Here is a 17,483-nt window from a genome sequence, read left to right as displayed (position 1 = left end):
GCGTAGATGAGAAAACTTAGACCAGGTACTTGAATTGTTTAGCAGAAAGCCTCAAATGGAATGTGATCTAAGGGCTGCTATGATTGTAATTGTTTAGCAGACAGCCTCAAATAGAATGGGATCTAAGGGCTGTTATGATTGTAGGATGCATACAAAATGGATTTGATGAAAAGGTTTATAAAATTTCATTACAATGGGAGAATGGTGGTATTTCACTATTTCAGGATATGCACAAAATTGATTTCTTTCGAAGACTTTAAATCTCTCAAGCAAACCAAAGGCAAGTGTGCAGACAATTTGTACATTCTTCATATTGCAAGCTTGTTTTCATTTTAGATTTTTAGAGTAGATTCAATCAGGGAGCCCGCCTCAACAAGCAGGTTTTCCTCTTCCAATGTTCTATTTTTTATTGTTACAAAACTGATAAATTAAATCACCAAGAAGTAATGGATGCCAAAGCTATAGCCATGCCTTGCCCCACTCTCCTTGCATTGTTAATACACCACTCTTATCTCTTTGTTTTCATGCCTCTAATCACTCTTCCAGAATCTTTCCCTTGTGTTGCTTCTCATCCAGCTCTGTCTACTCTCCAAAATGCAACAGCAGTCTCACATTTTCTCTCTATCTTCCCCTTTTATTCTTTCTTTCATCATCTTTATTGGCCCCACCAAATATGTCTTTTCATGTTATTTCTCCGTAGTTTGTGAATTCCTACTTTGCTGCTGTGATTTCCAGACATTTAGAGTAGAGATTCCCGTAGAGAGTTTGGAGCACATTACATCATCCCATACCAAATGTTTGACCATAGAATTGAACCACCTGTAGGAAGGTCTACATAATTTACATGTTTTTCCATCGTTAATTGATTATTTTTCAATAACATTCATCTGTATAGAGCAGAGTCAGCAGACCATGCTTTTATAGATGTGTTTGTTAAATATTTTTTTAACAAAATGTTTACATTTATTTAACACCTATAGAATTGTGATATCTATGTAAAGCTTGTGCGTTTCAGGCATACATGTCTAAGACTGTTAAAGTTATAAAAATATTGAATAGTAAGTTGACTAAAGCTTTATAATATTGAATTTTTATTACTTTAGTATGTTAATATGACAATGTTACAATTTAATGTATGGTGGAAAGTATATATTAAAGAGTCTCTTCTTTAGATGGCCTTAACTAAAAACAAAAGGCTAAAACACTCTTGAAGAAAATATCACTTGCACTCTCATACTAGTATTGAGCCATGACATTGATAAAAACCATTGACAATAAACTTGTAGTTGGCATTGGAGATATAATATTCCTTCTTGATAGATTGGCTTTATTTTGTGATCAGAGACAGCTAGTGGTTAACTTGGGTAAGACTCGGATCATGGTCTTTAATTGTTTAAAGACCTCTCATCTTCACTTTATGTTTCGGGGCCAAGAGATTGAGATTACTTCATCCTACATATATTTGGGGGTTATGTTTTCTGGACCGCAATTTAGTATGATACCTGCTATTTAGCCTAGAGATAATAATGGTATAGGTTCTCTTGCTTTGCTTGAGAAATAGTGCTTCAGACATCACTTTTAGGATACCTCGTCTAAGTTATCTCTCCTAGATGCTCTTGTTCGTCCGACTGTTCTTTATGGCTCGGTGGTTTGGGGCCCTTCTCTTCTTAGCTCTGATTGGGCCTCAATTGGGTGGGTCCAGACTTTGTTCTTGCGGCGCATTATCAGATGTCATAGATCTACTCCTCAGAGTATCATTCTTGTTGAGTTTGGGGCTCATCCTTTCAGACTTGCGGCCATTTTTGACTTAGTTTGGTTTCTTCATCGCCTTCATGGTTTTGCGGATATGGCTGGGGACCGTGATCGCTACTCCTATTCAGCTTATTGTTCTTCGGTTTCTACAGCGGCTGTTGAATCTGGTGTTTGTGCGCGATGTTGGTATGCGCAAGCTTCCTCTTTGCTGAGCTCAATTGGGATTGATATTGACCGTCTCCCCCCTTTTCAGTTTTCCTTGGATGCTCCTGCTCATCTTCTCCCTTCTCGGCAGGAGTTAAATGAGCATGTTCGCCTTGATATCTATAGATGTTACATTATTGCTACCTGGGTTAACCCTCCTGGTGGGTTACGCCCACGGATGTCTTTCTATGTGACACACTTCTTGGAGATCTCTGATGGGATTATTGCCCGACCTAGCTATCTCTCACGACGTTGGTCTCATGCCCTACAGATCTCTTTAGGTTCTTTCAGAGTTGGTTCTCACCGTCTTCAGGCTTAGTCGGATCATCATATTGATAGGGAGGAGCGGACCTGTTTGTTTTGTACCACAGGGGAGGTGGAGAATGAGGCTCACTTTCTTTTTCGATGCCCTATTTATTATGAGATTAGAGGGAGGTTCTTTTGTTTGTTCAGAGAGTGCTTCTCTTTCTATGATTTCTTCAGCTATTATGATTAGAGATGCCTTGCACTGTATCTTCGGGAAGCCACTATGCTCAGGGATAGCATGATTCAGACTCTGCTTCCTCACCGACACTCTTATACTCAGCTCATTACTGCCTTTTTCACACCACTATCCCCCTTACGTGGTGTGAAAAAGCCCTCTAGCTCTATTCAGCCTAGTGAGCTTTCTAGATGCGTCAGATCTCGTTCTTCTTATTCACACCAGCGACACTCCTCTGGGACGGGTTGGAGACAGTGGAGTACCTATACGCATCGGCATGTGTATCATTTTGTGACAAATTTCTTTTCGCCCAAGAAAGCCTTCTAGTGCTTTCTCGATCTCTTTGATCAGTTGCTTTTCTTTCCTTTCTTTTGTTTTTTGTTGTTGCTTTTCTTCGGACGCCTTTGTGTGCTCCTGCTGGGTTCTGTTCTGCCTTTGTTGTAATCTTTCAGTCCCATAGACCTCTTCTTAGTCTTTTGTTGGACATTAATATCATTATCTTATCTTATCTTATCTTATCTTAGAAAATTGATCCAAGTTGAAATTTAAAATGCCCAGTATACATTATCCATGGGTTTTGAGAATTTTACGCTAAAGAAATAGGATTAAACTCACAATGAAGAGGACCTCAATTAAAATAATAAAAATATAAATAAGGTCTTTTATAACTAAAGTTTATTTTATAATAATTTATCTCCAATGTTAATTAAGAGTCATGAATGAAATTTGAAGAGATGCATCTTTTGGAGTAACCTCTATTTAAGAGAGGACAAGCAAGGATGAGGCATATTGATCTACCATTCTAGTTTTTATATTAACTGCAGTATGTTCCTTTTTTTACCAATGATAAAGCTGGGTTTTATCTCTCCCTTAAATTGTATCAACCACTGACAATCTTCATTTAACATTGGTTTCCCTTCAATTTGGACTTATCTTGTGAGCTAGCATTCTATTTTGACATTTTGTTCATCAGCCGTTAGACCAAGTCTGATATTTACATGCTAAACCTATTCATTTCTTTGTTGGTGTAGCATATACAAAAGGATTTTGGAAACAAAAGGTTCAATTAATGAAGTAAATGAAATAGCTCAGGTCTGTATGGTTCTCAAAATAAAGTTACTCTTTTTTGCAGTACTGCAATTTAACTATCATTATGTTATTTAAAGTTGTGTAAATATGCTCTCTTTTCCATGCCTCTTTTGATGCAGCTCCGAATAATATTGAAACCAAAACCAAGCAACAAAGTCACATCAGTATCATGCAGTGCACATCAGGTGTTGTTTACTATGATTCACTATTAATATCAGACTCTGAACATAGAGTTTCAGATTGTTTCTCATCTTAGTCAACTTGTTTGTGGACAGTTATGTTATCATGTTCTTGGCCTTGTCCATGGGATATGGACACCCATCCCACGAGCTGTAAGTAGTTCTTGAATATATGCTTTGATGATTGACATACTACCATTTTCTGTTTATCATTAATATATTGTTAAAAACCTGCTTATATTGTGATTCTGTGTTTAACAGATGAAAGATTACATTGCGACTCCTAAGCCTAATGGATATCAAAGCCTTCAGACAAAAGTTATACCATTTTTAAAAGAGAGCACCTTTCGGGTTGAAGTACAGGTAACATTCAATTATTATTCACACTTTTTCACATGGCTTCTTCTGTTCTTTCTAATCGGATGCTAATTTGGTTTTGAGATAAAGTATGGCTTTTCAGTTGCTACTATCAATGGGAACATCTAATGCTCAAACTGCATATTTTAATGGGGAATATTGGTAAAACGTCCCATTATGTGATTGTGGTGTCCGTGTGAAACATATACTTTTCCTCAGTTTGGTTGGGCAAGATACCTCATGAATTGAAGCTTCTTATATGGCATGTTGGATATAATGAACTGCTGCATCTAAAGTATTTATTATGGATTTAACATAAAATCAATTAGCATGTGTAAAGATGCACAAATTACAAACACATACTTGAATAGGTACAGTACCATAAACTTCCCTGTTGATTAATCCATTACATTGTATACACGAATGTATAGCTCCTTGGATATGCACTTTGCATAAGTGCTAACATAGTGCTCTTCACTTCTGCAAGAGGAGAACATTGCTATTTTGTAAGATCTATAATCAAGAGAATCTCCCAAAAGTGAAAAAGCAAAAGCATTTGCATATTCACAATCATGCTTTGTATCTTGCTCTGTATTTCTATACTCCACATTCACAAAACAAACATAATTGATAATTCCTATATCCTCTTTCAATAAATATTTTGGGTTGTATAGTTCATCAAAAAATTCCTTTCATCCCTTCTGCACAATTGGAAGGAAATCAGTCATGATTCACTTCAGCCTCAATAATTTCCTACATTAACCAAAAGATGTCATTCATGCTGAACTTAAGCTATACCATCTTTTCCTGCTATATCTGTATGTAGATTTTTGTGAAGTAATCTGTTTCAAATATTTGAAAACTATTCTTATGCTATTTACAGGTTCTATGTGGTTTATCCCTAACATGTAAAAGAATGAATCGGATCCCACATGACTCTCTTCTTCAAGCCATCATGAAAATTCACAATCAATTGTACTAATCTTTTTTATTCACATAGGAAAGTTTTCTTTTGCAAAATTTCCTTCAGTTTGGCCGCGCAACATGCCTCACAACTCTAGGCTTGTTATATGGTTTGTCCTCTCTAATAAATCCCTGGACCCAAATCATTTATTATGCATTTTTTATAAATTCAATTTGCATTTAGAAATAAGCACAAGTTAAAACTCACACTTGAATGCGTTTACCAACATCTCTCTTATCAACACATTACACTGTATACAATGATAAATGTTGCTTACACAAAATTACTAGGATTCTACAAAGTCCTTGTTAACACTCTCAACAGAAGCAGCAACAGAAGTGAGTTTTATCTTGGATTTGTGTTTATGCAATTTGCAGCAAAGAGATTATGTGGATTCCATACATTCCACTACTGAGATACATCTTGATTGAAATGAGGATCTAGATTCAGAACTCTAATTCTTGCCTTCTCAACAAGAAGATCCTAAGGAAAAATGTACATTTCCTAGCCCTAAAAAAACTCTCATATCATTACGTTGAATGATGAATGACAAGGGGAGTCTTTTTTTCACACCAACAATTGTTTATTTTACCTTTACTCATTCCAACGTCTAGCAATATTATGTTTCTTCTCTTTCCCCAGCCACGGTTAGGGAAACTCAGCCTTGTCTATTGTTGTGTGTCAGTGAAGCTCCCTGTTTCATTTAATTCTGCAACATTTAAATCCTTTTTCCTAAATTTCTTTTGATCTGGGCCAATCCTTTGTTATCATTTTTGAAGTCTCTTATTTGATCATTGAAATATCAAGGGACTCAAACACCCTTGAGATTCACACTATTGATTAAGCTAAGCTGTCAATCTTTTGTTCTAATTCGAACATCCAATATATGTCGAAGTTAGAAATTCAAATAATCAAGATGGTGACGAGCAATGAAATTTGAAGCACGAGTGATACATTTTCTGATGTCACCTTCTTGAATAAGGATTCATTGATAAATAATAAAAATGAATGAATAAATAATAAACTATTATATTATTTATTATTAAATTAATAATATACAATGAAAGAATGTAATTGATATAATAAAATATAATGTTATATGAATATAGTTATTAAATATAATATTATAGAGTAATAATATCTAAATTTTAAATAAATAAATAATAATAAAAATCAAAATCGAAATATATAAATGTGTTAATATATAATTAATATAATTCCATTAATGAATAGAATATATATTTTTGAATTTTTTTTGATAGATAAACAGCCTAAGCCTTGATACATTATAAAGTACATAGATACATCTGGATAATGAGCTTTTAGTCCAAGTCCAATGATTAGAATATATTAAAAGAATAAAATTCATCAAATATATCAGCAAGTAATAAAAGTTGTGACCAAAGAACAAAAGGTCATGACCATCCTCCACAATATATAGGGGCAACCAAGTCTAAGGGGAAGAGGGGGTCAATCAAGACCATTTGTAGATGGTGATTAGTTCATCTCTATTCAGGCATGAGTAGTACATAGGCCAAGTAAAAACATCAAAACACAAGTATTCGTGGGATACGAAAATATCAAAACTCGGATCATCATCAATAGTATGGATCCAAGAAGAAAGGGAAATGGGAAAACACATGCTAATTAATCTAATGGAAGAACTAAAGTATAATTAATAGCTTGATAGGAAGGCAATCAACAATAACAAGTTTATCATCATGATATATCCATTACACAGAGCCTCAATCCTTCCTGTTCGACTCATAATTCAACAAAAACCCATTGCTCAGCATAGCTAGTGCATATCTCTTAATCAAAGATTTGATGTTCAAATATAGTGACCGAGCACCTTTAACCCCGTTTGTCTTTAGGAGGTTGTCAATACTACAACCACGCAAGAAGAAACTTTCAGAAAATTTTTGATCCATCGTTGATCCAGTTATCTGCTATTCCAATCGGCATCCACTATTTATAGTGAGATGTAGTCTTCTGTACGGACCAAAGAACTGAGGGACTTTAATGCAACTGCCTCCATCGATTACATGGACTTGGTGGGCATTATTCGAGGCCAAAGCACTAGATATTGCTAATTTAATAAGAAACCAAAGATACGCATGATCCAAGTCATATCATTATTCCAGATAAGATAACTTTATTAATGTCCAACAAAAGACCAACAAGAGGGACCAAGGAAGTGCATAAACCTGACTAAGAGAAAGCCTACAACAGGACCATCAAACATTTTCCATGGAAAGAAAATACAAAACAACAAAAGCAAGAGCCTGCAAATCGAAAAAGAAACCTAACCACCCGACTAACTACTCAACCAAGAAGAAATCCATAACAAATGGATAGGCCTTAGGGCAGGAAGAGACCCCAAACCATTGCTGAGAACCTCTGGATGCAAGAGAGGAAGGCCGAAGTTGCATAGATGATCTGCGAGGACGCACAACCCTAAAGGGCTTAGAAAGGGGTTCGTGAGGTTGCTTGATCTTCTGCGTAGGAGAGACTGCACTAAAGATTGAGGTGATGAGCTGACCCAAGTGCGGTCTTATGGGGAAGCGCTTCTGTAAAGTGTGGTCCTAGAGTCTCAAGGCCTCCTAGAGATGAGAGAGAAAGACACTTCTGATCTACATATCTAAAGGAGGGGAGAGACATTGTCTCCCTAAAGTAGTAGAACCTTCCTCAATCTCACAATATAAAGAGTAGCTGAAAATGAAGTGTCTTTGTCTCAACCATCCCCATGTCATAGAGCTAGAAGATCCTATTCTTCCTCTGTAAATGATGGCGAGTCTGAATGCGATGCTTATGGGAACTCATTATGAAGGAGCCGAGAGAGACATAGAGTTTGTGCAACTAGCAGTAGATTGGTAGAAATGATCTCGTCCTGAATAACCATTTAGTGCTTAACATAGAAAGCCATTCTCGAGTGTGATCTTATGGGGAAGCGCTTTTGTAAAGTGTGGTCCTAGAGTCTCAACTCTCAAGACCTCGTAGAGATAGAGAGCAAGGCACTTCTGATCTGCATATCTGAAGGAAGGGAGAGACATTGTCTCCTTGAAGCAGTAGAACCTCCCTCAATCTCATAGTATAAAGAGCAGTTGAAAATGAAGTGTCTTAGTCTTAACCATCCCCATGTCATAGAGCTGGAAGATCCTATTCTTCCTCTGTAAATGATGGTGAGTCTGAATGTGAAGCTTATGGGAACTCACTATGAAGGAGTTGAGAGAGATACAAAGTCCGTGCAACTAGCAGTAGTTTGGTAGGAATGATCTCGTCTTGAATAACCATTTAGTGCTTAACATAGAAAGCCATTTTCGAGCTCAACTCCCCTGGTGGTTTAACCCAAGTAGTGAGAATGTGCTGCATATAAATATCCATCCGAATGTGCCCATTCAACTCTTGCTGAGGTGTCAAAATATTAGTGGGGGCATACAATGAGTACTCGAATAGAGGAAGGTGATCTCTGTCAATCTTGACCGACCCCAGGAGGGCTGAAGCTTGAGAAAACCAACAACGAGCACCGTCTTGTGAGGAATGAGCATGCAATAGCCTCAGATGAGTAGTAGGCAAGGTAGGCGTACTTGTGATGCCCCTCTAAGGAGTTTGCGAAGCACCATAGGCAATTTGAGAACAAGACCAAATCAAAGATGGTGACAAGCTTGAAAGGATGACCCTCGAACTCAGGTAAGGACAATACTACGTAGAGTAGTCTACCAACAATGGATATCGCACCAAAGAAAAGGGCTTACACCTTCTCAATTGAGTTCCTATTTGACTTCAGCAGTAAGAAGGGTCGAACCACAGAATCATAGAGCACGACTAGTCTTATCAAAGTTCCCATGAGAGTGAACTTGGACGCTATGTCTTGAAAGTGATGCCCTAAACATTGCCTCTCAACAAGGGCCAAGGAGCCATACCCTTTGTTGATATGAGGTTGAAGAACCTATCTCATGTTGAAATGAGAGCCAAAGAGCATGACTCCAAGGTATGTGTAGGAAGAGGAGATCTCAATCTTCGTGCCCTTGAAAAAATAGAGGTGTGAGGTCTTGAGACAATTGAAAACCATCACCTTGGACTTAATCAATTTAATAGTCAGATGCCGTGAGTCACAGAAAGAGGCGAGGCCATTGAGAAGTCTTTATGATCCATCAAGGGAGGAGGCAAGGAGGACCACATAATCCGCAAAAAGAAAGAAATAGATGAAGACCTGATATAAGGAGCAACCATCACCTAGAAGGGAGTAAGCCTAAAGATGGTCCTCAACTCATCAACATATAGTCCAAAGAAATGTGGGAGATAGAGGGAAGATCTACTTCACCCTAATGGTGCTCTAAATAAAATTGAACCACCCCTAGGGGGTCCTAATGCATCCGACCATAGTCTTGGAAAGTCTCATAATGGTTGGCAAAAGAATCTTAGAAATCCCAATGTCACGAAGCCTTTGAAGAAGTGTCGTCCTAGGAACTAAATTGAACGCCTTGCGGAAGTCCACGAAGCAACAATAAACCTTCGAGGAGCGATATCGCGCTTTGTTGATAATTTCCCTGAGGGTCATGATGTGGTATGTAGTCTGAAAATCCGAACGGAAACCATCCTATCCTTGAGTTTGAATGTCTACAATCCAAATCTCAAGAGAGAATACAATGCAAAACTGTGGTGCATAGTTTAGAGAAAGTGTGTCCAATCATGATGCTCATGTAATTATTGGGATCTGAAGTAAGCCCAACCTTGGGAACTGGATGGATATGTCTTAACCAACAAGAGGTGAACCTAGTACAAACCAGTTTGTTAAACAAATCCAAGGAAAGAACCTAATACATTGATGCCGGATTTGAAGAATTCCACATGGAACCCTTCCTCATTTGCTGCCCTATTGTTGTTCAAGCAATGAACTACATCACAGATGTTACTGACTATGAAAAGGTGGTAGCGAGGGGGTGACCAAGAAGGAGGATTCGCTTGGAATGTCGTAAAGAGTGGAGTTGTGGATAACCAATGAGGGCAAGATCAGGTATATCACTTGCGTCATGTATTGAAGAGGTGTCATCGACATCGGATTTCTCTTAATCTTAAGAAGTCAAATTTTGGGGTAGAGAAGGAAAATTGCTTTGACACACTGTGTGGAAGGAGGGAGTAAGGATTGACCCTTAGAGGGTCAAATCAATTCAAAGTCTCTCATTACCAACCAATAAAATTGCCGTTCACTCTTTCTTTGGAAAGGTGAATTTCTTGCAGAGGTTTGTCTTAGATTTTGCTGAGAGGACACGTCATATTTCATATATGAATAAAAGGTCTGCAATTTTTTGTTGAAGTGCAGAACGAAAGGCTGCTTTCAAAGAAATCAAAGAAGCAATAGCTCATGCGCCTATGGTTTGTCCAGACCACACTAAGGACTTCATCATGTATAGCTATTCTTTTGAGCACACAATGTTGTCAATTCTTATGCAATAGAATGCTGAAGGGATTGAATCTCCCATTGTGTTTATGAGTTACCTACTCAAGTTGCATGAGATGAAGTACTCACTAATGTAGAAGAATGCTTTCACACTAGTAAAATTGATAAAGTATTTCAGATTCCATATCTTGAATTCTCATGTTATTGCTCTTGCGCGCAATACAATTGTCAGGTCTATCTTGACACAACAAGAGTTTGGTACAAAAAGAGGCAACTAGGTTGCCAAAATTCAAGAGTATGACATTGAGATCAAACATACAAAGCTGATTCATGGTAAAGGCCTATGTCAGCTTATGGCTGAAAATGAAGTAGTAAGGGAACTTCCTGAAGAATTACTTAAGGTCTTATTTGTTAGGATGATGGATGAATGGTATTTAAATGCTCCATACTTTCTCACATATGGAGAATGTGTAGCACAACTATTTTATAAACAAAGGAGAAGTCTGAAGCTCAAAGTGGCACATCTTGTTCTATGGGGCAGTGATCTATATAAGCGTACTATTAATGGCTTATTTCTTTGTTGTGTTGACAAGGCTCAATAGATCAGGTTATAGGACTCTTTCCATGACATGGCATGTGGTGGTCCCTTTTCAAGACTTGTCACTACTCATAAGATACTCCAAGCATAGCACTAATAGCAGATCCTATTTGAGGATGCATATAAATAGGTGTATAAGTGCGATCGTTGTCAACAATTTGTTGGAAAGTAGAAGTTGGCAGCACTACCGTTAAAGCCAGTGGTGATAGAAGAACCCTTTCAATAGTGGGGTCTTGGTTTCATCAGTACCATGAATCCAACATCTAGTGAATGGCATACCTATGTTTTGACTGCATTAAATTACTTTGCGAAGTGGGTGGAGGTAAATCCTGTAAAAATGCAACATCATCAGTGGTGTGTTCATTCTTGAAGGAGAATATTATTTCTTGCCTCAGAGTACCCAATAAAATCATCTTTGATAATGGCTCGATGTTCTAATCATCAGAGGTCATACAGTTTTGGTTTGAGTATCTTATCACCTTGTCTTATGCGTATGATTATTACCCACAAAAAAATGGATAGGCTGAGTTAAGTAACAAGAATTTGGCTACAATCATGTTGTCTTGCATTTTGTCACCACAAAATGTTGGTAACAACACAAAACTTTTTCAAGCTAGTTTCGTGTTTCTAAGCTTGAATTCGATATTCAATTGCTTAATGTTGATCGATCGATCCATTTCAATTCGTATATCAAATCTTTTTATTGAAGGCCTTCTTCAAGTCTTTTTCGTTTTGCTTTTTGTCGAGCCTTTGCTTGATTTTTGAAGCCTTCGTCGTCCGTTCTTTGCTTTTGAGTTTGCGTTTGTTGATTTTTAGTCCTTTGGTTTTGCTCATGTCATGCCTTTCGCTTTTCCCTTCGATTCGGTCTATCCTAGAGCTCAATCGAAGTTGTCAGTCAAGAGATATGCCCATTTTAGTGCCTCAAAAGTGGACTTTTTTGGTGCAATAGCACGATTTAAAAATGTGATGTTATATTTTAATTTGACTTTCACTTTTTGATAAATATAACTTAAATTCACTTTTTGTTATGGTTTTAAGTTAGTTTAACTTTAAATTTTTAACATAAGGTGCACCATAATTTTAAGTTGAGTTACTTTTTAATTTTTTACTTGAAGTGACTATATAACTCTATAGTTCCAGTTTAATTTTTGATTTTTAAATCAAATGCTTATTTAAATGTTACTTTTTAAATGATGTTTATATGTTATATATTTAAATATGATAGAGAAATATTGTTTATAAACCATTTATCAACATTTTTATAAATTTAAGTGGATTAAATGACTAAGTTATTAAAAGTGGACATTTTATGTGTCATTACATGTAAAATCCATCAAAAGTGGACCTTTTACATGTCATTACTATAACAAATGGATTTTCATATCTAAAACAAAGATGGTTTAAACTAAAACTCCCAACATTCATAAATATATAACTAAATCCTTTTCACATGATATTAATTGCTTTTAAAAATTAACAGAAAATAACTATATTCATGATCAACTGAAATAACTAGATTAACGATTAACTATTCATAACTGTATTCATGATTAGCTGAAATAACTAGATTTACAACTAACATAATTGTATTCACGATCAACTGAAATAATTAGATTAACAATTTACAAAACATAATTGTATTCATGATCAATTGAAATAACTAGATTAACGATCGTTTCTACATACAAGTAAATGCTTAACAAAAAAAGAAGGAATGGAACATACAAGTATCATCGGAGGATCTTTAGCTGGTTGTGCAAGTCTGGACTTTGGTGAGAGGAGAAGCATTGACATAAGCTTAACCTCCCAAACCTCGAACCATACTTATCTCCACACATTCTATTAATTTAGAAAGGCCCTCCCTACCTCGGGATTGGGTTTTGGGATGTTCTTTAGTCTAGCCACTTGAGCATCCTGGTGTTTTGAATGTCCGCTCAGTTATGAAACGGACATGCTTACATAACTGACGCTTCTGACATCAAGTGATCATTAGATGGAAAACATGCCTATAAACTACCTTGGCCAAGGATCTCCGATGGGTTCAATGACCAGATCACCACCGCTCGACTTGACAATAGGTTTTATTACAGGGATGAGCATGAGCTATTAAGTATATTTCTTTTAAGTTATCCATGTCTATTTTCTCTTTTGTTTTCTTGCAGATTTAATCCACCTCTTCACCATACGTGGCTACACAGCCAGTGATTCCCAGGTGTATTAAGAGATTTTGAGCACTTTGCCCCTTTTTTTACCTCTTCACCATTTCATGGCTACATTGCCAGTGAATCCCAGGTGTATTAAAAGATTATGAGCATTCTGCCCTTGATATCTTTCATCATGAGTCGTGACAAAACAAAACTTATTCTTGAGATTAGCAACAATCAGGCTGGTTCTTATTGTATTTAGAAACTCTTCCTTTATGGATACTATTCAACTGGATATGATGTAAATAAGAAGAAGGTTCTTTATAAATCTTAGGGTTTATTTCAGCAAGTTACATAACATGAATATAGACATAAGAAAGAAGTTACTGTTCCTAGCCGGCTGCTATAGAATTTCATTTAAAACTTGGAAGGATAATTCATGACCTGATAAGTATTTGATATTGTTCTGATGAACTCGAACTCAAATTGGTTCTCTCCAGTTATGTTGAGACGTTACTTGCAGAGCATAATCCAATGTAGTCACAACAGGCGTATCAAATGCAAATGGCTTATTCCTTGATGGCTGATATAAATGGCAAAGCTGCCACATGCAATGGACATTTAAATTTGGTAAATAGAGGGGACTCTCGGCTCACAGAATGGTGTGTAACCGGGTGCTAAAGGTGGCAGGGATAGTAAGAATCATAGCCGAGTGTGGAATGAAATGAACTTGACTCCTCTCTCGGTTCACATAAAAAGGAACGAGCTGTGACTTCTTGGCTCCCATTGGTTAAAAAAAAGGATTATATGCCATTCAAATTTCTAAGTATTTAAATCGATTAAGAAAAGAGAGGGAAGGAAAAATAAAATAAAAGGTTGGAAGGAAGAGTTGGAAAGATTATAATTTCAATTATTATTATAATATATACTTTTATACGTTCATGTAAGTATATCAATGGGGTGACATCATTAAACTATGTTATTATAATTTATTGGTGCCATTTCATTTTTATATTTATATGTACATATTTAAATATTTATTATAATAATATGATGAAGATCAATTAAAAATCTCTTGAGGTATGTTTTATATTTTAAATTAGATTATTTTATGTTTCCCTAGATTATTTTCTTAATAGCGCATATGGGTCCCATAAATGTATCCTGTAATCAAGTTGTTGCGTCCTTTTCAAAGGAGTTTAAGGTTATACCTGCCGATCTTGATGATTGCACTAAGCGAACCTCCTATTCCGATGATCCCATTTAGCAATGATTTTCCCTTCTTCATCTTCTCCTGCAATCACCCATGAAAACACTTTCACCATAATAACAATTCTAGAACAATTTCTTATAAACATATTAATCATTATTTTAAATCAAGCAACTACTAATCATCTAATAACAGTTAATGGTTAAGGATCATCTTCATTAACAGTTTATACATCGTATATAAATAACTACCTATTTCACATGATCATGAAAGAATAATTCGTTAAATCCAACGGTTATGAACAAGCTTAAAATTAGGTCAAAATTTTGGGATGTAACAATTACATATAAAGTTCAACTTGGAAACATAAATCCATCAAAAGTGGACCTTTTCCATGTTTTTGCATATTTAAGTTATAAAAAATGGACCTTTTATATGCAATTACATGTAAAATCCATCAAAAGTGAACATTTTAGATGTCATTGGATATAAAGTTTAACTTGGAATCATAAGTGGACCTTTTTGATGTCATTACATCAAAAGGTTATGAAAAGTGGACCTTTTTGATGGCACTGCATCAAAAGTTATGTTTTTATGTCTTTGCATCCAAAATGTGAGATGTAACTTAAAATGTGTAATTGCATCTAAAAGGTCCGATTTTGATTGCTTGCACATTTTAAAATATGTTATTGACCCAAAAAGCTCTGATTTGCCTTGTTTGCACATTTTAAAATATGCTATTGCATCCAAAGGGTTCGATTTTAAACAAAAATATGTTTAAAATGTGTATTGCCCTTCAAAAGGTCTGATTTTGAAGGAATGCATGCATTTGCCTTCCAAGAACCCGATTTTGATCATTGTGAGAGATTTACTTGATGGTTTTGCATGAGATCTTCTTCAATACGTCACTTTTGGTTAGCCATGGATTTTCCAACATTGAAAATGGATTTATCTTGCTAAAAATCAATTTTTTAAACTCCTTCCAAGGTTACATTTTTGGAAAAATCTTCAAATATATCCATTTTGAGTGATTTAAACTACGTTTTTGCAAGAAAAAGAGGAGTTTTGGCATCTTCAATCATTTGCAATACATCCTGGCTTACATTTTTACACTTATAAGCCAATAATGAATTCATTTCATGCCTTTTATGAATCACGTTTTTGCTAAAAACGCCCAGAAAATTGGGGTTTTTATCCACTTTTCTTGCATTTTGGAGTCACGTTTTTGCATTTTGATCCATGTATATGCATTTGGGGAAGTTGGTTTTGCATTAACAAGTCAAAAATGACTCAAAAACATACATTTTTTGGCCACGTTTTTGCAAAAACAGCCCAGATTTTTGCATAAGAATGTCATGTTTTTGTTCAAGAAACTAAAAAAATGGCATTTTAGCTCATACATTTGGATGGAGAGGGGTCGTTTTGGAGTTTTAATGCGTGCTCTTGTCTTTGGAGACTAGATTTTTGGTCTTCTCATGTCAAATTTGACCATTGAATGCCCATTACATGCAAGTATGGAAAGAGTCAAAAAGTTGTTTGAAAATCCAGATTTAAGGTAGAATTGGTCTTCAAGTCTATAAAACTTGCTATTTTGGCTCTCTAACCTCCAAGTAAGTGGACATTTTCAAACTTTTTCATCAATTCATGCTTATCTTGCTATTTTCATGCATATTATGGCTTGTTATGGCACACTTATCCATATATATGCCATGAAAAGTGCATTTTGCCTTTAAAAATGATGAAAACTCTTATTTTCACACTTTGAAATTTTCCCAAATTCCAAATTCGAATTTGCATGTTGAAGTGGCTTGCTTGTTGACATGTTTGAGTCTTTTGCCAAAGGCATGTGTTTGTTTTGTGCTTGTTTTTGTGTTTTGTTTGCTTGCATTTTGATTTTTTCTCCATTTTGGAAGAAATTGCAAGTTCTTTCCCCAAAACTTGAGCATTTTTCACTTCACTCCACTTTCCACTTCATGCGAGAGCATCGTCACATTCCATTTTCCATCTTTTGATGCCACAACACTTACATCTCATTCGACAAATGCGATTGCATGGTTTTTCATCTCATTCATCATTCGCACATGCATGTAATCCCAATTTCCAATTCCATTTTCACTCATCTCACTTTCCACATCTATTCGCACGACACGATTACACAAAATGTCTTACGTGTAATTGCATCTTAGAGATCTGATTTTAATTAAAAGTCACTTTTTGAAAAGTCAAAAATATGTCTTTTTCATCTTCTATGTACTTTGACTTCACCTTTTCACGAAAGATGACTATAAAGTTCATTATCCCTTGTCTATTTTCCATTTTCGCCTCTCCATATGCATTCGCACCTCCATGAGTAAATACATGGTTTTCTATTTTTCACATCTTTCCATGCTTTGCACCTCATCTTCCATTCACACTTACATGTAAAGACTTGTCCACCATCTGCATTTGCATCTCATCTCACTTTCCACTCCCCGTTGCATGTTGCACATACATGTAATCCACTTTCTGTGCAGTGACATCTTGAAAGCCTAAATCATGTTTGAAAATCAGTAGTCTTCATTCACACGCATTCCTATGCGTTCCACTTTAATGTATCAAAGCATTTCCATCCTTCCAAGAACTTTGCTTCAAAAGAAAAAAGAGAGTTAAAGGTGCTGATGGAAAGTTATTCTGAATTTACATCCGGACACCATCGAGAAGGTTTTCAAAGTGTCAGAGACTCCAGTATGTGCTGATCTACAAGGGAGAATTCATGTTAACTTGAGCGAGGAAAGCTGGATCACATCAAGTTTTCAAATGCCAATGAACAATTCATCAAAGTCAGAGGTTATCAAAAGATGCAACACCATGGTTATCAAGGTGAATGCAGCAGTACAAAGTATAGGAACTTCCGATCTTGTGATTATTCGGGATAGCATCGCCAAGTACAAGGCCTTTCAGGATAATCCCTAGGATTGTTTCAATTCTCTTCCATATTTCTTCTTCTTCTTCTTTCATGTTTGTAATTGAAGAGGATGTATTACATGAAGATGTGTAATTACATGTTATGCGAGTTACATGTGTATGTAGAAGATGTAATGTGAGTTGCACATGTAGTTGCATGT

The 17,483-nt window shown here is 36.0% G+C and overlaps 1 protein-coding gene across 3 annotated transcripts in view; it reads left to right on the top strand.

Annotated features, from left to right (window-relative positions):
- Positions 1 to 17,483, top strand: part of RSH1 (RELA/SPOT homolog 1) — a 199,202-nt gene that overhangs the window by 140,450 nt on the left and 41,269 nt on the right. For all 3 annotated transcript variants that reach the window (XM_089813727.1, XM_089813728.1, XM_089813726.1), the window contains 4 exons: positions 3,469 to 3,529; positions 3,646 to 3,711; positions 3,802 to 3,858; positions 3,967 to 4,068. In XM_089813727.1, the coding sequence (XP_089669853.1) occupies positions 3,469 to 3,529; positions 3,646 to 3,711; positions 3,802 to 3,858; positions 3,967 to 4,068 (286 nt within the window). The remainder of the gene's footprint in view (positions 1 to 3,468; positions 3,530 to 3,645; positions 3,712 to 3,801; positions 3,859 to 3,966; positions 4,069 to 17,483) is intronic.

This window comes from Cupressus sempervirens, chromosome 2 (assembly GCF_028749045.1).
Source record: "Cupressus sempervirens isolate cs-2001-9-10 chromosome 2, ASM2874904v1, whole genome shotgun sequence".
NCBI lineage: Eukaryota > Viridiplantae > Streptophyta > Pinopsida > Cupressales > Cupressaceae > Cupressus > Cupressus sempervirens.
The sequence above is the reverse complement of the archived record's forward strand: the minus strand, read 5'-3'. Positions and strand labels throughout refer to the sequence as shown.